The following is a 20,796-nucleotide window of genomic DNA, read 5'->3' as shown; positions in this document are numbered from 1 at the left end:
TGGAAATATTTATAACCATACTTTTTTTTAAATAACAAAGACCTGGAAACATTCTCCATTGACAAGTATGTATGAAGTGCCTGCTGTGCACTGGGCACTGTGCTAGGTGCTGGAGACACAAGAGATGCATAAGAAAACTTTTATGAACAGATACAGAGTAAAGTAAATAGAAACAAAAAAATATATACATACAAGGAATTTCAACTTTGTAAATGGAATGAACAACAACCACCAAAAAATGCTGTATAATTATAATGACCAAAATTGGCTGGAAAGAAGAGGTAATGAGAATGTACCTTGCTCTGGGGGTATAGTGGAATCTGGTCAAACCAAGGGCTGATTGTTAAATTTTCAATGTGAACATTTACATCTGGGAAGTCTCAAACTTAAAACAGGGCTTGGTTTATTGTTTTATTGTGTAGACATAAGGTGGTACAAAAAATGTCAATAATGTAGACTAAACTTTAATATGTGTCCCATTCAATGGCAGAGGTAGAACTAGGTACAACCTTGGTCACTTAGTTTCCAGTTCAATTATCTTTTTCCTAACAATTCCTATCTCCCTTATCAATACAAGCACTGTTATAAGAATTAAGGGCAAAATAATGATCCCCAAGGACCATTTGGTTCCCTCCTCTGCAGCTTTAGAGAGTGACTCCAAATGGGGTCACAAAGAGTTGGGACTGAAGTGAATGGACAGCACTAACAAATAGCTGAACAAACTGTGACATATGAATAAGGTGGGATATTATTGTAGCATAATGCTATAAGAAACAATTTCAGAGGGGCAGCTGGGTGGTTCAGTGGATTGAGAGCCAGATCTGGAGATGGGAGATCCTAAGTTCAAATCTGTCCTCAAGACACATCCTAACAGGGCAAGCCACTTAGCCCCCATTGCCTAGTCTTTACCATTATTCCGCCTTAGAACCTGTATATAGTATTGATTCTAAGATGGAAGGGAAGGGTTTTTAAAAAAAAAGATGTTTTTTTAGGGGGCAGCTGGGTAGCTCAGTGGATTGAGAGCCAGGCCTAGAGACGGGAGGTCCTAGGTTCAAATCTGGCCTCAGACACTTCCCAGCTGTGTGACCCTGGGCAAGTCACTTGACCCCCATTGCCTACCCTTACCACTCTTCTGCCTTGGAGCCAATACACAGTATTGACTCCAAGATGGAAGGTAAGGGTTAAAAAAAAATTTTTAAAAAAAAAAGACGTTTTTAAAAAAGAAACTAATTCAGAGAATTCAGGACAGTATGAATTGACACAGTGAAGTAAGGACAATCAAGAGAACAGTTATACAAAAGGCAGTCACATTGTTACATATAAAGAAAAACAACTTTGAACAACTAGTTATGGTACCCTCCATGAAACAGGAAGGGAGGTCTTCTAGAATAAGTGATGCAGCTAAAAGGCTCAATAGATTGAAGCTGGATTTGGAATCAGTAACACGTGAGAATGAATCCTACTTCACACTTATTAGCTACATGGCCCTCTTTCAGCCCCAGCCCAGTCTCATCTATAAAATAAGAGCACTGGATCTGAAGACCTCTAAGGTGTTTTCTAGTTTTAAATCTCCAATCCTACAACCTCCTACCACTTGTGTCCTTTTGAGTAAATCACTTAACACTTTCTGGTCTCAGTTACCTTCTATATCAAATAAGAGATGATCGCTACGGTCGGGGTCAATTTGTATGAACCTCATGATGTAAAATAACTCTTAAGAGGCAACTATTTTTAGCACTTTTGTGTTACTTAGGATGCACAGGTACACAACTACAGCTGGGATGGTAAGGGGGATGTGGCCAGCATTCCTGATTTCGTCTACCTTCTTTCCTACCGCTGGATCTTCTAATCTCAAATTCATTTCCTGACTTTATGCCCTGCTGGCTGAGCAACAACCCACTAGCTCAGCTCTGTTAACAATCTGGATCTTGGATGGCACCACTCCATTCTTTCTCCCTAACTTAACTATCTCTCTTCTCGAGGACCTTAGCCCTTGTACTCTCTCTCACCCATCAGAAACCAGAGACCTCAGGACTATTATGTTGATTCAAGAAGCACTTTCTAAATTGTTTTCTAGCACCACCTTTGGATTTTTAAAGTTATTTTTAATATAAATTGCATATAATTTCTCAAGGCCTAAATCTTTCTGTCTTTTTCCTGCTTAAAGTTTGGAGAAAGGTTTCCTTATTCCTTCCAGGTTTATTCTGAGACAACTTCAACTTTATATTTGTTTGGTTTTTTATTAATAGAATTTATTTACAAGGGTCTCAGTTGCCTTCCTGCCACAGCCTATATCCTAGAAGGCATCATCCAGGAGAAATATATGAATATACAAATTATATCTTTCATGTGTCCATTTTTCAGTTTGTTCTCTGGAGGTAATATTCACAAGCTCTTTTTTTTTTTAACTCTTACCCTCTATCTTGTAATCAGTACTGTATATTGAGCTAAGAAAAGGGGGTTAAGTGATTTGCCCAGTGTCATATAGTTCAGAAGTGTCTGAGGTCAAATTTGAACACAGGACTTCCCATCACTAGACCTGGCTTTCAATCTACTGCTCCACCTAGCTGCCCCCACCCCAAGTTATTCTTCAAGTATGAAATCTGTAGCTATGTATAATGTTCTCTTGTTTCTACTCATTTCACTTTTCATTATTCCATGTAGTTCTTTCCAAGTTATTTATTCAAAATTAGCCTGCTCATCATTTCTTATGGCATCTTTAATTGTTTGCTTGTTTTTTAATTCTTAAAAGAGGTCTTTCTCAAAGGCTGCTGACAGTGCAATTGGTTAGTCTGGTTGTCAGGTTTTTTGACTAGCAACTGTTCAGTTTCTTCAGTAAGCACTTATGGTGAGCCTTGAGGAAACCAAAAGAAATGCTTCTTTAAAAACAAAAACTGAGAGTGAATCTAGCACATTTGTGCATATCTAAAAGAATGCTTATGGAGGCAAGTCCCTTCCTTGATGGGAGAAATTGCCCTGACAAGTGTTACGGCTATGATGTAACAACAACAATAACAAAAAAAGGCAAAAGCATCAAGGTTATTTTTTTATATATACAGAATAGAATCAAGGAAGTTCTTCAGGGGCACTGATAAGAAGGACATTTTGTTATTGTTGTATTAAGTATAATATACATTTTAAAAAACTGTACACACTAGAAATTCAGAGTTTCATATGCAATCTTTTTTCTTCTCTTTGTATATTAAAATGCCCCATGTTCCATGTTGAAGTGTATTATTTGCCACCCAATGTCCTGGTTGGTTTCAACTCCATTATCATCTTCATCATTCTGGATCCAGGAAAAATTCATCACCAGAAAACTCATCATCATGGAGCTTTGCTTCAGCCTTGCTACTCATAACTCCTCCTCATCAGTACCCTCAGTTGATTCTGCCCCTCTGACTGGAAAACTGGAGGGTCAAAATGCCAGTCACCTCTTCATTTGTTAACAGCACCTCTGCTGGCACAATTGAGGGAGCAGACAACAAAGTAAATGTGAGGGTATGGATTTAAGGACTCAAGTAGAGGAGTTAGCCTTGAGATGAAGGGTCTTATCTTTGTCTTCAGAGACAAGAGAGCAAAAGAGGAGAGAATGGGGGTTGGTATCAAAGGGTTTTGAGGTATGAGAGAGGAGAGAAGAGAGAGCTCAAAATGGATAGTCTCTTTCTTTTTTTTTTTTTTTTTTTTTTTTTTTTTTAATTTTTAACCCTTAACTTCTGTGTATTGACTTATAGGTGGAAGATTGGTAGGGAAGGCAATGGGGGTCAAGTGACTTGCCCAGGGTCACACAGCTGGGAAGTGTCTGAGGCCGGATTTGAACCTAGGACCTCCTGTCTCTAGGCCTGGCTCTCAATCCACTGAGCTACCCAGCTGCCCCGATAGTCTCTTTCTTAACAAAGTAGAAGGTGAGTTTCTTTGCTGGACGGGAGGAGAGAAAGGGTATGGCAGAGGAAAAGAAAGGGGGATGGTATAGAAGGCTTCAGAAGAGAAATTGCAATTTGGAATGTTGTCTTTCATTTTCAAAGATTACCCAATGTTGGAGTCAAGGTACAATGTGTTTAGCTGTGTCTGATCAGCCCAGTACAAGTTTGGAAGGCACTACCACAGATGAGGCACAAATGGTCCATTAGAACATTTAGGGTGGAGGTGTCTCTGGATTTGGGCAGCTCGCACTTCCTGTGTACTTTCTACCATTCTGCTTTGCTCATAGAACACAGCGCCTTCTTTCTTACAAGCATGCCAAGGTGGATGGTACTAGGCCAGCATCCCTACAATTCACAGTCAATACTCAAGTTTCTCAGCGATACTTTGAGAATGTCCTTATACTGCTTCTCTTATGTGAGTTCTCCATAAAATATGGAGGAGTGGCGTTAGGTAAGCATTTGGACTATGTGGCCAGCTCATTGGAGTTGTCCTCTCTGCCTCAGAATTTGAATGCTTGGCAATCAGCTCTAGAAAAGGCCAGGTAATCTACAATTTGGAATGGCCTCATTTTGGAATACTACAAGAGAACATCATGGGATCTTAGAAACTACTAAATCCATTTTCATCATCTTTGCACATAAGGAAATTGAAGCAATTTTTTAAAGTAATGTTCTAATAACAGACTTCTCTACTAATGCAAGAATCCAGAGCAAGGCTGAGGGACTTATTCAGAGGAAGAACTGTGGGAGGAGAAACACAGAAGAAAAATAACTGCTTGCACATGGGCTGATGGTGATATGATTGGGTATGTAGGCTCTAAGCAATCACCCTAGTGCAAATATCAATAATATGGAATTAGGTCTTAATCAATGATACATGTAAAACCCAGTGGAATTGTGCATCAGCTAAGGGGATTTAGGGAGTTTTGGGGGAGAAGGAAAGAGCATGAAACATGTAACTATGGGAAAATATTCAAAATAAAAAATAAAAATAAATAAATAAAAGTGATGTTCTAAAGGCTGAACAAGCTGTGGTATATGGTTATACCACTGCACCACAAAAAATGACAAACAGGACAAGTTCAGAAAAACCTGGAAAGATTTCTATGAACTGATGCAAGGTGAAATGAGTAGAACCAGGAAAACACTTATATAGTACTGTACAATGATCAACTGTGAAGGACAAAACTATTATTAGCAATGAAATGTTCCAAGATAACCCCAAAGGAATAGTGAGGAAAAATGCTATCCACAGACAAAGAAGGAATTGTTGGAATTTGCAGATCAAAGCATGCTGTCTTCCACTTTATTTCCTCCATGAGTTGTATTGTGATGTATCTTCTTTCACAGCTTAAGGAATACGGAAATAGCCATTCCATGACAGCACTGGTACAACCCATCTCAGACTATTTACCACCTTGCATGGGAGGAGAGAGAATCTGAATCACAAAATGTAGGTAATGATTGTCAAAAATTGTTTCTACATGTAATTGAAAAAAAAATTTGTTAAAAAAAGTGACATGCTAGACAATGGGGGCAAGAAAGGTGGGGGTAGAGAGTGAGCATATAATCCTGGGATTTTCAGGAAATAATAACTATCTTGGTTTCAATATAAACTTCTAGAACAGTGATCCTCAGACTAGGTCCCTTGCACTACTTGCCACTCCTTTACACATCACCTGCTCCTCGCAAGGTTTGCCAGAATACTGATATTTGCCAGGTAAGTCATGCAAACTCTGAGACTCAGCTTCTTCATCTGATTTCTCAGCCTCCTTCACATCTCAGATAAAGCCCTACCTTCTGGGGAAGGGAAGGGAAGGGAATACACATTTATATAGCATCTACTAGGTTCTAGGACTGGGCTAAATGTAATAGGGAAATAGACTTTAAGAGTAGGAGAGCAGATTTAGCAGGCAAGCTAAGGGCAAAACCTTGGTTGTCAGCCATGGACATTCTGAATGGAATGCAGGTGAAGAGAGAAAAAATTGACATTGCTAGTGTGAGAGGGGTTTGGAGCAGAGGTCCAGCCAGCAGTGACTCCATGAGCTTGGGATCTTTGGGATTGGATAAACTTGAAGACAACATTTCTTAAGACAACCCTTAATAGTGGGTAGTGTCTGTTTTCTGGTGGACAGCTTGTAGGCATTTTTTTCCTACCTGGTACCTTTTGGATTATTGGCTGTGCAAGGAGTTGGTTCCTGGTAGCCTGAAGCCATCAAGGAAGTGACCTGGACCATTTGTGAGAAACCCCAATATGCAGCTCTCTCCCTCTGGTCCTTAGCCAAGGCTGTCAGCCTGACTAAAGTTAGGTTGACAGAGAAACTCCCCCTTAGACCTCCAGTTCTTGTCAGTTAGAGATTCCTAGTTACAGATAAGCCTCTCCCACTCTCCAGATCCTTATAATACAATTAAACTGTTTTTATTTTCCTTCCTGTTTGTTTCCTCTTACCTCAAAGAACCTATAGTGTGTGAGTTGTTAATCTTGGTGTTATTCCCTGGTAGTTGACAGAGACCAGTAAACCCAACTGCCATTCCTGTAGTGAAGGGTTATCCGATTTACTCGGCCTCTGATGCCCTATCCATCTTTGTGAGTTTGATCTGTGAGTGGCAGTTGCCCAAAACACTTGCTGGTTTCTCATTGATTAACTCATATCTATATATTCTTATAAAATAAGTGCTTTACAAATATCATCTTACTTTATCCTCAACAACAACAAACCATCAAGGTGGGTACTATTCACTCACACACAGAGTCAAAGTAACAAAGGCAAACAGAGGGTAAGTAACTTGCCCAGGATCACACAGATAGTAAGTATTTGAAGTTGAACTTAAACTAAAGTCTCCCTGATTCAGAGCAAGTAGATGGTGGTGCAGCAAATAGACTGCCAGGCCTGGAGTCGGGAAGACCCTCTTCTTGAGGTCAAATCAGGCCTCAGACCCTTAAAGCTATGTGATCCTGGGCAAGTCACTTAACCTTGTTGGCCTCAGTTTCCTCATCCATAAAACGAGCTGGAAAAGGAAGTGACAAACCATTCCAGAATCTCTGCCAAGAAAACCCTAAATGGGGTCATGAAGAATCTGAATAACAACTTCCTGACTCTGGGCCCAGTGTTCTATCCACTGTACCATTAGTGCCTCCAAGAAGCCTTTCCTTCCATAGGGCTACTATCTTCTTTCTGTTGATTATTTTCAATATATCCAATATATGTTTAGGTTGTAAATAGTTGATTGCATGTTGTCTCCCGGAAGCTCCTTGAGGGCAGGAGCCACTATCGCCTTTTCTCTGTATCCCCTATACTGGCACATAGTAGGCACTTGATAAATGCTTACGGAGTTGAGTATAAGATAGAGCAACAATATTTGTACTGCCTACTTCATGAATATATTGGGTAGAAAATACCTTGCAAACTGCAAATTTTTTCAATTTAAATATGAAAATTTATCATTGGAATATTATGCTAGGCTCCACAAGACACTAACAAATGAAGATAACAGGATTTCCCACCCACCCACACCCCCCAAAAAAGAAAAAAAAGAATCCAGTCCAAAACAATCTAACAAAGATGAATAAAGTGCCTACTAAGTGCAAGGTACTAAGGCTACAAAGGCAAAGGAAAACCTGTCCCTGATTCCAAAGAACATACATTCCATTGAGTAGATGGCAAGCAAAAAATGCATCTCCAAACCTTCAAGTATTGATACGCCAGTCTCTGGGCACAAGAATGTTGCAAACTAAGAATGGAATGTGCTGATTCAAACAATTCCAATCTTTGTTTTCCATAGAAGTATCATTTCCCCCTAAAATGAAAACTATTTCATTAACTTGGGAGTGAGAACACCAATATCCTCCCATATGAAAGTCAGGAAAAAATCTCTCCCACTATTAGCATTCCCCACCCTTACCACCAACCAACCAACTCTTTCACGTCCTCCTGGTCCAGGGCGACTCACCAGGCCGAAGATTCATGGAGATCTTCTGGGGCGTCATCTGAATGACGTCTGCATTGGAAGGGCTGGAGCCCTTGATGCTCAGAGGAAGGTTTTTCAGGACGGTGATGCTGCTATCTGGGCTCTCCAGTTCCCCTCCACAACCGAGTTTGAGGAGATTTGCCTTCAGATCACACCGGGATGTGACTGACCTCTGGTTACCAAAATCCTAAGAAGGAAGGAGAGATGAGGATAAGAAATAAGGACCTTCTTTCACATTTCCTTTATCTCCCTTTTTTTCTAAACCTTGATACGTGCTGGCTGTGTGACCCTGAATAAGTCATTTAACCATTAGTAGGCATGGTTTCTTCTTCTGAAAAATATGAATATGTTCCTTACCTAATGAGGATATTGGGTTCCAAACCCTAGTAATACTAGCATCTGTGTAACAATTTGAGGTTTGCAAAGCATTTTAAAAATATCTAATGTGATCTTCATAATAATTCTTCAAGGCAAGTACTATTATTAGTCTCATTTTTATGATTGAGAAAACTGAGGCAGGCAGCAGTTAAGTGACTTGCCCAGGGTCACACAGTGAGTGTCTGAGACCAGATTTGAACTCAGGTCCTCCTTAATCCAGGGGCAAGGCCCTATCTATGGCATTACACCTATAATACACACTTAGTGGATAACCAGACTCTAAATATTGAGGAGAAATAGAACAGACTCTCTAAGAAAAACTAAACAAGTTTTCCTAGGATGAGAAAATTTGAGGTCAGCAAAGTAATCCAGAGCATTTCTGCTAGACTAGTCTGGGGCAGCTAGGTGGCAGAGCGGATAGAGTAGTGGGCCTGAAGTCAGAAAGATTTATCTTTCTGAGTTCAAATCTAGCCTCAGTCCCTTACTAGCTGTGTGTCCCTGGCAAAGTCACTTAAGTCTGTTTGCCTCAGTTTCCTCTTCTGTAAAAAGAGCTGGAGAAGGAAATGGTGAACCACTCCAGTATCTTTGGTAAGAAAACTCCAAATGGGGTCATGAAGAGTCAGGCACAGCTGAAAGTAGGTGAACTACAATTATATGCCAAGCATGTGCTAAGGGCTGGGGATACAATAAATAAAAAGACAGTCCCTGCGGTAAAGGAACTTACAATATAATGGGAGAAGATCATACACAAAAGGATCTAGAAAAGTGAGTAAAGGGAGACCAAGTTGCAACTGGCAAGTGGGAAACCTGCTCCATGGAAACCAGGCAAAGCAGAAGATTCAGAATGGAAACTTGGCTCACAAAGTCAAGGGCAGCAGAATCAGATTAAAGAGTGATTGGGAAAGACAGCTAGGTAGCATAGTGGATAGAGAGATAGGTCTAGAGCAGTGATTGCCAAGTGGGCACCACCGCCCCTGGTGGATGCTGCAGTGATCCAGGGAGGCAGTGATAGCCACAGGTGCATTTGGGGGCGGTGAATAACTGTAAGGGGGCAGTGATAGTATGTGACAGGGGGTGCTAAGTAATATTTTTTCTGGAAAGGGGGTGGTAGGCCAAAAAAGTTTGGGAACCACTGGGCTAGAGTCAAGAGGAGGGAGCAGCTGGGTAGCTCAGTGGATTGAGAGCCAGGCCTAGAGACGGGAGGTCCTAGGTTCAAATCCGGCCTCAGACACTTCCCAGCTGTGTGACTCTGGGCAAGTCACTTGACCCCCATTGCCTACCCTTACCACTCTTCCACCTATAAGTCAATACACAGAAATTAAGGGTTTTAAAAAAAAAATAGAGTCAAGAGGACTTGGGTTCAAATCTGGCCTCAGACACTTGCTAGTTGTATGACCCTGGACAAGTCACTTAACCCCCATTGCCTAGCTCTTGTCACTTTTCTGTCTTAGAATTCATGTTAAGATAGAAGATAATGATTTTTAAAATGTAATTGGGAACTATTTTACAAAATACATAAAAATAGAATACGACACAGATTCTATGTCATAGGACATGAAATCATTTGTGGTTTTCTAAGTCAAAATACAACCAGCAAGGATCCATTTCTATGTGAAGGTTGATACGATCATCCTACAGCAGTCCATCCTCCACTTGGAAACCACTACACTAGCAATGGAGAGCCCACCACCTCCTGAAACAGTTGATTCTGCTCTTGAGACAATACCAGTGGTTACAAGTGTTTCTTTACAACCAGCTTAAATCTGCCTTACTGAAACTTTTATCCATTGCTCCTAATTGTTCTTTGGGGGAATAAGCAGATCAAACCTCTTTCCCAGAAGGGCATTTCAAACACGCAAAGACAGCTATGGTGACCTCTCTCCCTGCAGCCAAGGAGAGATAATGATAACTAGCATTTATTTAGTACTTTGAAGCTTGTAAAAACACTTTACAAATATTCACTTTTCTTCTTACAAAAGCCCTGAGAGAGTGGTGCTAGCAGTACCCTCATTTTCAAATGAAGAAACTGAGACTGGGCATGCCCAGGATCACAAGGCTAATAAGTATCTGAGGCTAAACTTGAACTCAGGTCTTTCTGACTCCAAACATTACTCCACCTAACTGCCTCTAAGCTAAGCATCCCGATTGATTTTCTGCAAATTCTCCTTGTAAGACATGGTCTTTAATCCCCTTGCCATCTTTAGAACCCTATTCTGAACTATTCCAATGCCTTTCTTAAATTGAGATTCCCAGACCTGACCTGACACAACAGACCAGATGTGGTCAGGCAGGATAGAGCACAGGAAGAATCATATAGGGATGTGCTGGGGCCAGCTGGTTCCCGAGCCGATAGTTAAATTTTCATTTACACTTCATTTATGCCTTGGAAATTGGCAAGCGCTACAAATCATGACTTGATTTATTGTTTTGTTGATTGTCTAGACTTAAGAAAGTGATGGAGAAATGTTCATAATGCAGATTAAACTTGAAAGTGTGTCATGCTTCAAATAGATCTTCCTTAAACATTTTCCATCACTACTGGTTTGTGGTCTCTAACCATCTACACATTGACCTTTTCTTAATACAGCCTAAAATCACATTAGGTTTATTAGCTCTCATGTCATACTATTAACTCATACAGAGATTGTAGTCCACTAAATGCGCCATATCTTTTTTTAAAACCTTTTACCTTCTATCTTAGTATCAATGCTGTGTATTGGTTCTGGGGTTTAGTGACTTTCGCAAGATCAGACAGCAAGGAAGTGTCTGAAGTCACATTTGAACCCAGGACCTCCCATTTCTAGGTCTGGTTCTCAATCCACTGAGCCTCCCAACTGCCCATCCTTATCTTTTTTTTTTTTTTTCATAAGAATCCAGCCCTATCCTTCCCCAAATCCCTTCCCCAAAAAGCTTCTTTCTCTCTCAACAGCCTCTTTCAGATGAGCACTGGGCCCCCCACCCCAAACCTACTTTGAATTTGAATTTCTCCTAATCCTCCTGGCTAGATATTCCTTTCCTTAATTTGACCCAGACCAAGTTGAGGTTAAAAAATGTTGCTAAGGAAGTAAGAGAAAAAGAAAAATAAAGTCAAGTTGCAAAGGTCACAGTATAAGCATGCTTCAGAGATATTTTTGTGGGTTCCATTCCAGACCACCACAATAAAGCAAATATCACACTAAAGTGAGTCATATAAATTTTTTGATTTCCCAGTTCATGTAAAAGTTATATTTACACTATACTGTGGTCTATTAAGTATGCAATGATATTATGTCTTTAAAAAATCAACAACAATGTGCATACTTCAATTGAAAAAGATTTTATTGCTAAAAGATGCTAACCATCATCTGAGCCTTCAGCAAACTGTCATCTTTTTGCTGATGGCTGCTGACTGCTCTGGGTGACGGTTGCTGAAATACGGATTGGCTGTGGCATTTTCTTAAAATAGGATAACAATGATGTTCACCACATGGATCAACTCTTCCATTCCCTTGAATATTTAGAGGCCATTGTAGGGTTATTACTTGGCCTGATTTCAATATTTCTGTCTCAGGGAATAGAGAGGTCAGAGTAGAGGGAAAGACAGAGGTGGAGCTGTCAGAAAGCACATAACATTATCAATTAAGTTTTCCATCTTCTATGGGTGTTGTTCGTGGCACCTCAAAATTATTACAAGAGTAACATCAAAGACCTCTCCTCACAGATCACCAGCATTCCCAGCACTTAGCAAGGTACCTGACCTGGCACATAGTAGGCACTTATTAAATGTTTATTAAAAAACATGGCAAGATCTGTATGAACTGGTACAAAATGAAGTGAGCTTATCATATTATAATAGATATAACAACAATGAAAAAGTTGGAAATTATGAAAGAATTATCAGAATGTGACACAGACATGATGTGAGCACATGCTATTAGAAAAATGGCAATTTTTCTTTCAAACCTTCCATTTGTAAAATTCTTTCAAACCTTCTAAAATTCTTTCAAACCTTCCATTTGTAAAAAGTGCAATATCTTCATAGCACAATAAAGCAAAGTCCAATAAAACAAAGTATGCCGGTACTGTATCATTCAACTCCTTCTGATCCTTTAGGCACAGGAATAGTCACACTCCTTGTCTAACTATGGGTTTGGACCATGCATGCCTTATTACATTCAGTCTCCATCTTTATGAGACTAGGTCACATTAATGCTCTGGAACATGGCTTTTCTATGGGATTCATCAGCTAGCCCCTTGATCCAGACTGAATACTTGCTGTTCCTGATGCAGAGTTCCCACACTTGGTTCTTTACTCATTAATAAAGCCTGAATGACAGATGTCCTCTCAGCCAACCAATTAATAAACATTTGACCTACTATGTGCCAGGTACTGTGTTAGGTCCTTGAAAACAATTACAATAAAAAAAGTAGGTCCCACTCTCAAGTAACATATTTTAATGGAGAAGAAAGATGAATTAAGAAGAATTAATTAAAATTCATTAAATTCATTAAATTTCATTAAAAAACTAATTGAGGTACCCTTTTCCTCCTCTACTGCTAGAGAAAATAGCAGGCACCATAAACAATACTGTAACCATCAGACAAAGAAGATCATGATAAACAGGCTCCTTCAGCATAAACAAATGATTATAGATTCTTAGAAAGGCTACAGAGCATAAGATTGAAATTTGAGAAAAATGAGATGTACAAGATAACTCCAGACCTCATTTTTGTTTTTGGTTCAATCAATCAATCAACATTTTTAAACATTATAATTTATTGTTTATTTTAAATATTTTTTTCTTTTTAAATTTTGAGATCCAAGTTCTCTCTCCCTCTCTCTCACCCCCTGCAATCCCCACCCCACTAAGAAGGCACTTGATATATCAATTATACATGTGAAATCATGCAAAACATTTCCATATTAGCCATAAAAAAAAAAAACAGGAAAAATAAAGTAAGAAAATTATACATCCATTTGCAATTAGAGTTTGTCACCTCTCTGTGTGGAGATGCATAGCATTATTTCATCTTGAATCATTGTATTGATCAGTGTAACCAAGTCTTTCATAGTTGATCATGTTTGACCATTGCTGTTACTGTACACAATAATGTCCTGGTTCTCACTTTTCTTTACATTGGTTCATATAGTCTTGCTATGTTTTTTAGCCCTTACTCTCCATCTTAGAATCAATATTGAGTATTGGTTCCAAGGCAGAGAAGCAGTAAAAGCTAGACAATTGGGGTTAAGGGACTTAAGCACAGCTAGGAAATGTCTGAGGTCATATTTGAACCCAGGATCTCCCATCTCTAGGCCTGGCTCTCTATCCACCAAATCACCTAGTTGCCCCTTGCTATTTTTTTAATAAACATTTATTAAGTGCCTACTATGTGCCAGACACTGTACTAAGTGCTGGGAATACAAATACCAGGGTTGGGGGGTAGGGGGGAGAGGCTACAGGAATACAGTTCCCATTCTCAAGGAGCATATAATAGACCACATACAAAAGGAAGCTGAAAAGGGATGAGGAGGGTGGGGTGCCAGTAGAGGAAAGGTACCCATGGGGGAAAGATGGAAAAATCCAGAGGAGCCAAGGTAGCTAGGAAATGAAGAGATAGGTTCTGAGAACTCTCCCTCTTCAGCCAAGAGAGAGAGGATGGAGTTAATGATGAGACATGTGCCAGCCCTGAAGAGATGTTACAGGATAAAGAGATTTTTGTATGATGGAGGAGTCCAGATGAAAAAGGGCAGCTGAATGAAAACCCATTCTGGTGGTGGCAAAAGAACAGCTTTTGGCATGATTCACGGTTCCTTTTCTATGCAAAGAAAAATCAACTGAAGCACAGACTTGCAGCCATAAGAAATCAAGAAAGCCATGAATGGAATTCAAGAATGGAATGAGGCAAGTCAGAGTGGCAGCACAGACACATGTTGGTGCTGGCAAGGAGGACTAAAGCAAGGAGAAGTAAAGACAACAATTTTTATCTGGGAAGGTGGGATGGAGTTTTTCATCAGAGCATAAAAAAGTAAACTATGTAAAAGCTTTTTTAAAAAATAAGTACCTTTATTATGGCTTAAGACTATCAGCTCCTCCTCCTTTCCTACTTCATCAGGTACCTTCCTCCTCCCCCATGAGGGATATAGACCCTCTCTAGGATCCCATCTTGCTGTTTTATGACACCCCAACTTAAAGCAGACAGCAATTACAGTAGGCAACGTCCACCATTGAGGGATATTTCCTTTCCCTTCTGGACAGGTAAAGTTTAACTATATCAGGAAAAGTGACAAACAAAATATGCCAAAGTGATAAATTGACATGCCAAAGTGTACAGAACCTTTGGTTTGGCACAAAATACAAGCATAGTAAATGTGATAAAAAGGCAATACGGTTGTTCAGTCATGTCTGATTCTTCAGATCCCATTCGGGGTTTTCTTGGCAAAGATATTGGAGCAGTTTGCAATTTCCTTCTCCAGCTCATTTTACAAATAAGGAAATTGAGGTTAACAGGGTTAAGTGACTTCCTCAGAATCATACAGCCAGTAAGTGTCTGGTGTCAGATTTGAATTCATGAATATGAGTCTTCTTGATTCCAAGTCCAGTGCTCTATCCACTGAACCACCTAACCGCCCCATAGCACTATTTGGAAAGTATAAGAACTCTGATAAAGGCAGTGACCAACCACAATTTCAGAGGACCAACAATGAATCAAGCATGTTACCCACCTCCTGTCAAACAAGCTGATAGACACAGAGTACAGAATGATAAATCATTAATAGACAGACAGATAGACAGATAAAAGGATGGATGGATGGATGATAAAGAGTTTATATACACAAATATATGCCCCTTTATATATACCTATAATATATATTATAAATGTTATATATCATAATATATCATTTAATATGGCATCTGATCATATATCTAATTACATATAGCTGATTTGGACACTTGTTTTGCTTGACTATGCATATTTTTAACAAGAGTTTTGCTTTTCTTTTTTTCAGTATTGGGAGAAAGGAAGGAAAGAAAAGTATTTTGTTCATTAAAAATAATTTAAAATAATATTACAAACTAGTTCATCATTTCAATTCAACTTGTGCATGCATTGAGGATACAGAAATGAAATGGAAAGAAAATGGTTCCTCCTCTCAAGGAGCCTACATTCTAAGAGAGGTGGGAGTAGGCAGCACATACACAGCTAAATAGGTACAGAGCACATACAAAGTAATTTGTGGGAAGGGAACAGAGAGCACTAACCACAGGAAAGGCTTCACCTAAAAGTGATACAAGTTGATTCTAAAAGGATGCTGAAGATTCCAAGAGATATAAAGAAGGAGACGGGTATTGGAATTAAAGAAAGCCTGACACTGACATTTTCTTTCCCTGGTTGTTGCATCTGCCTAGAATCTCTCCTTCCTCATCAGCATCTCCTGGCTAAAATCCCATCTTCTACAAGAAGTCTTTCCTGCTCTTCCTTAAAGCTCGTACCTCTACTCTCTTGATCTTCTCCAATTAACCTTGCATATGTTTTGTTTGTACATAATTGCTTGGATGTTGCCACAACTTATCAGACTGTGAGTTCCTTGACAGGAGGGGCTGTTTTTTGCCCCTTCGTATCCCCATGGCTTAGCCCAGTGCCTGGCACATAATAGGTGCTTAGTAAAAGGGCAGCTAGGTAACACAGTGGATAGAGCTCCAGGTCTGGAGTCAGGAGGACTTGGGTTCAAATTTGACCTCAGACACTTCCTAGCTCTGTGACTTTAGGCAAGTCACTTAACTCTAATTGCCTAACCCCTTGTCACCCTTCTGTCTTAAAATTGATGCTAAAGGGGCAGCTAGTGGTTCAGTGGTTAGAGAACCAGGCTGAGAGATGGTATGTCCTGAATTCAAATATGACCTCAGACATTTCCTAGCTATGTGACCTTGGGCAAGTCACTTAACCCTACTTAATCTAGCCTATACCACTCTTTTGCCTTGGAATCATTTCTGAGTATTAATTCTAATATGGAAGGTAAGAGTTTAAAAAAGAAAAGAATTGACGCTAAAACAAGAGGAAAGGATTTTTAAAGTAATAATAATAAATTGTTGTTAACTGATTAAATATCTAGTGTCCCAAAGTGAACAAAAACTCCCAATGTGATCTCAACAGGAAAGAGTACAATCAGGGTAATATAGGTGGGGAAAGAGTACAAAGGGCCTTGAATGATCAGATGAGTAGTTTAGATTTCATCCTTTATGTTTTTAGCAAAGAAATAGAGAATGTTAGAACTGACAGGGATCTTAGAGATAACCTAGGCTGATCTCTTAGGATGGTAGATTTAAAGCTGGGAAAGATCAATCTCCTCCTTTTTTTAAAAAGGTGGAAACTGAGGCCAGAGAAGTTTAAGAATTTGCCCAAGGCCACACAAGTTGTACACCACAGAGCTAAGGTTTAGATTCCAGTCCTAGAACTCCTAGGAGTGTTCTTTCAGTGGCCACACAACATACAAATAAATAAATAAATAAGGGTCCAAGAGGTTAGGTGACTTGCTGAAAAACACAAAGCTGATTTGTTGGCAGAGTTGGAACTACAACCCAAGGGTCCCAGCTAGAATTTTTTTCTGACACTCCATATTTTTAAATCACAATAAAAATTAAAATCATTATATGTTTATATAACAATCAAAACATGATAAAAGTAATGATTCATGATCTCAGACACTTCCCAGCTGTATGACTCTGGGCAAGTCACTTGACCCCCATTGCCTACCCTTACCACTCTTCTGCCTGCCAATATACAGTATTGACTCCAAGACAGAAGGTAAGGGCTTTAAAAATAAACAAACAAACAAACAAACAAATAAATAAATAAGTGAATGAATGAATGAATGAATGAATAAACAAATAAATAAATAAATGAATGAATGAATAAATGAGTGAATGAATAAATAAATAAGTAAATACATGAGTGAATGAGTGAATAAATAAATAAATAAGTGAATGAATAAATAAATAAATAAAACAATTAGGATTATATCACTTTTAGGTAGAGATGTAGATATAGATATATTTTAGCCCTTACCTTCATCTTCAAGTCAATACTAAGTACCAATTCTAAAACAGATGAGCATTAGGGCTAAGCAAATGAGGTTAAGTAACTTGCCCAGGGCCACACAACTAGGAAGGATCTGAGGCCAGATTTGAACTCAGGATCTTCTGTCTCTAGGTCTGGCTCTCACTTCATGAAGTCACCTAGCTTCCCCTTTAGCATCAATTCTAAGATAGAAGAGTGGCAAAGTCTAGGCACTTGGCATTAAGTGACTTACCCAGGGTCACAGAGCTAGAAAGTATCTGAAGTCACATTTGAACGCAGGACCTTCTGTCCATAGCTCTGGCTCTAAATCTATTGAGCTCCTCTATCACTTTCTTTTTACATAATCTGAACCGGATCATGCAAAATACTCTCTTAAGAATTATTTTCTTACTCTGAGTGGTTAAGATCGGTCCTGTCAATCACATCTGTTCTGTCTAGTGACAAAAGGGGAGAAAAGATTATTGCCCCCCTTCCAGGTCCCACTCTTTACCCTCTGGTCCTCCAGGGAAAATGGATCCACCAAGAAGATGCTGAATAGTTTTCTCCTAAGAGCCCACACCACCAGCCTACTCTCCAGGCAAGCAGCTTTGTTTGAAGGCTTAGAAAGAGCCCCAAGGTAGGGTGGGAAAGGCAACACAGGTGTAGCTTGGTGGAATCTAAGAATAGAAAATAGAGAACAAGAGCCTTCTCCCCATGATAGCTACTCATCCATCTGGCAAGTTAGTCTGCAGGGAGATGCTACCCAATTCTCAGGACTCTAGCAGAAAATGTTCAGGGACTTGGGAGGTAGAAGCCTGGGGCTGGAGGGCCACTTCCACCATTTACTAGCCACATTGCCACAGCAATATTAGTAACTTTGCTTTCTTCATTTAAAAACAAGGACAAAATACTTTCATGTGGATGCCACGAGGAAAGAGCTAGGCAAACACTTAAAAAAATAAAAGCCTTCAAGAACATAAGATTTATGGACAGCTAGGTGGCTCAGTGGATACAGAGTCAGACTTAGAGACATGTGGTCCTGGGTTCAAATCAGACCTCAGATACTTCCTAGCTGTATGACCTTGGGCAAGTCACTTAACTCTACCTGCCTAGCCCTTACCACTCTTCTGCTTTGGAACTGATAATTAGTATTGATTCTAAGAAAAAGGTAAGGGTTTTTTTTTTTGGGGGGGGGGGGTGGTTTTTAATTTTAAACCCTTAACTTCTGTGTATTGACTTATAGGTGGAAGAGTGGTAAGGGTAGGCAATGGGGGTCAAGTGACTTGCCCAGGGTCACACAGCTGGGAAGTGTCTAAGGCCGGATTTGAACCTAGGACCTCCTGTCTCTAGGCCTGGCTCTCAATCCACTGAGCTACCCAGCTGCCCCGAAAAAGGTAAGGTTTTAAAAAAAAGAAAATAAGTTAAAGGAGGGGGGGAAGAATATATATGAAGGAGAGGGGCTAGACATGATGCTGTTGTTATATGGAGATCTAGAGGACAATTTCTTCCATCGAGGCAAGTTGTCACCTTCTTTATAGTAACTTCAAGACTGAAAAACCTGACTAGTCAATCACTGGTTAAATAACTTGCTCAAGGTCACATGGCCAGAATGTGCCAGGGCCAACACTTGAATGCTTGCTCTTCAACCAGCTCTCTATCTACCAAGCCAACCCCTCTAACAAGATACCTGTGTGGGGGTTTCTGGTATCTGTGGGTACAGGATATTCCAAAAGTCTTAGTGCAATCTTAAGCTTAATGAAACTCATATAATTATATTTTATTAAACTATGTATCCAAAAATGTTATTGGTAGGTGGAGAAAAGCTTCATCTTGGGTGAGTTTCATTCTGGGGTCCTGGAAAAGAAGTTCTGAACCTTCATTGTGATCCAGCATTATTACCGAAAACTTTAGTTGATTTACGTAGCTAGTTGGGAACAACTAGGGGTCTGGAGTCAGGTAGAGCAGAATTCATATCTGACCTCAGACACTAACTACATAGACCAGTCACTTATCCCTCATCCTGTCTCCTTACAGCTTTCTCTTCTGTAAAATGGGAATAATAATACATGTAAATGTATTATATATAACATATAAATATGATATATAATAATAAATAAAACCCTCCCATGTAGGATTGTTGTGAGAACCAAGTGAGATAATATTTGTAAAGCACTTAGCACAGTGCTGGGCACATGGGAAATCCTAGATAAAAGTTAACTATTATTACTATAAACTTATGCATGGGGAAGATATATACACATACCTAGTTGTATGTGTATAGATAGGCGTGTGTATATGTATGTAAACTCGTACAAATATGAAAGCACATGTGAAGGGGCAGACATATTAAGTTTCCTCTTAGCAATATGGCAACCTTCCACATAGTGCTATGAGATTACTGTCCTGAATCCAATTCGATGATGAAGAAGACGACACTCTTCACATACCATTGTTCCCCAGGATCTGAAAATTCCTGGAGCTCCGAGAGCGCTGTTGCCTAGTTGTTTACATAGTAACTCTCAGGGAGATGTTTATAAACCAGTCTGTCTTACCACACAATGCTGGATCACAGGAAAGGTTCCGAATCCCTTTTCCAGGATCCCAGAGTGAACTTAATTCAAGAGGGAGCCCCCACTCAGGAGCATACAGGAGGCAGCTCCTACCTAGGAGATGGCTCCATTTTTTTAAACTCTAATCTTCTGCTTTAGAACTAATACATAGTACTGGCTCTAAGACAGAAGAGCCATGAGGGTTAGGCAATTGGAGTTAAGTAGCTTGCCCAGGATCACACAGCTAGGAAGTGTCTGAGGCCAGATCACATTTGAACCCAGGACCTCCCATCTCTAAGCCTGACTCTCTATCCCCTGCCACCCGGTTGCCCCTGAAATGGTTGAATTTTCAGTGAGCATTTACACTTCTGAACCAGCAAACACTATACATTTGAGGTTGGTATGTTATTTAGTTGATTTTCTAGAGACCTAAGAAAGTGACGGAAAAAAATGTTAGTAATACAAATTAAATGTAAAAGTTTGGCCTGCATGCATTTTTTGCTGGAGAGTCAGTAATTGCACATGTACCAAGACATCTTTCCTTCCCCCACCTCCAACACAATGATTATTAAAGAGGTGGAATTCCTCCTCCCCTCAGCTTCTTTGAAAGTAGAAACTACCAGAAGTTGTACAACTGGAATCTGTGATCCTTAGAACTACTGCTAAGCTTTGGAATAGAAACGGTTCAAACTAATGGTGAGGAACTGTTTTGCCAAAGGCTATTGACTCATGGGAGTTGGAAAATTATCAAGTATAACTTAACTTAAAAGAAACTACTGTAGATTAGGAGCTGGAAAGAACCTCAGAGACCATCAAATACAAACCTTTCCTTTTACAGCTGAGCAACTGAGACCCAGGAAGACAAAGCAATTTGTCTGAGATTACACAGGGAAAGGAAGGAAGGAAGGAAGAAAAGAAAGAAAGAAAGAAAGAAAGAAAGA

The 20,796-nt window shown here is 39.7% G+C and overlaps 1 protein-coding gene across 1 annotated transcript in view; it reads right to left on the bottom strand.

Annotated features, from left to right (window-relative positions):
- The window catches only part of ITGB5 (integrin subunit beta 5), a 201,803-nt gene that overhangs the window by 156,342 nt on the left and 24,665 nt on the right, over positions 1-20,796 (bottom strand). Inside the window, exon 3 of the mRNA XM_044670031.1 lies at positions 7,875-8,079. Within this exon, the coding sequence (XP_044525966.1) occupies positions 7,875-8,079 (205 nt within the window). The remainder of the gene's footprint in view (positions 1-7,874; positions 8,080-20,796) is intronic.

Source organism: Gracilinanus agilis, chromosome 3 (genome assembly GCF_016433145.1).
Source record: "Gracilinanus agilis isolate LMUSP501 chromosome 3, AgileGrace, whole genome shotgun sequence".
NCBI classification, from domain to species: Eukaryota; Metazoa; Chordata; class Mammalia; order Didelphimorphia; family Didelphidae; genus Gracilinanus; species Gracilinanus agilis.
Note: the sequence above shows the minus strand (reverse complement) of the source record. Positions and strands in the feature narration are given on the sequence as shown.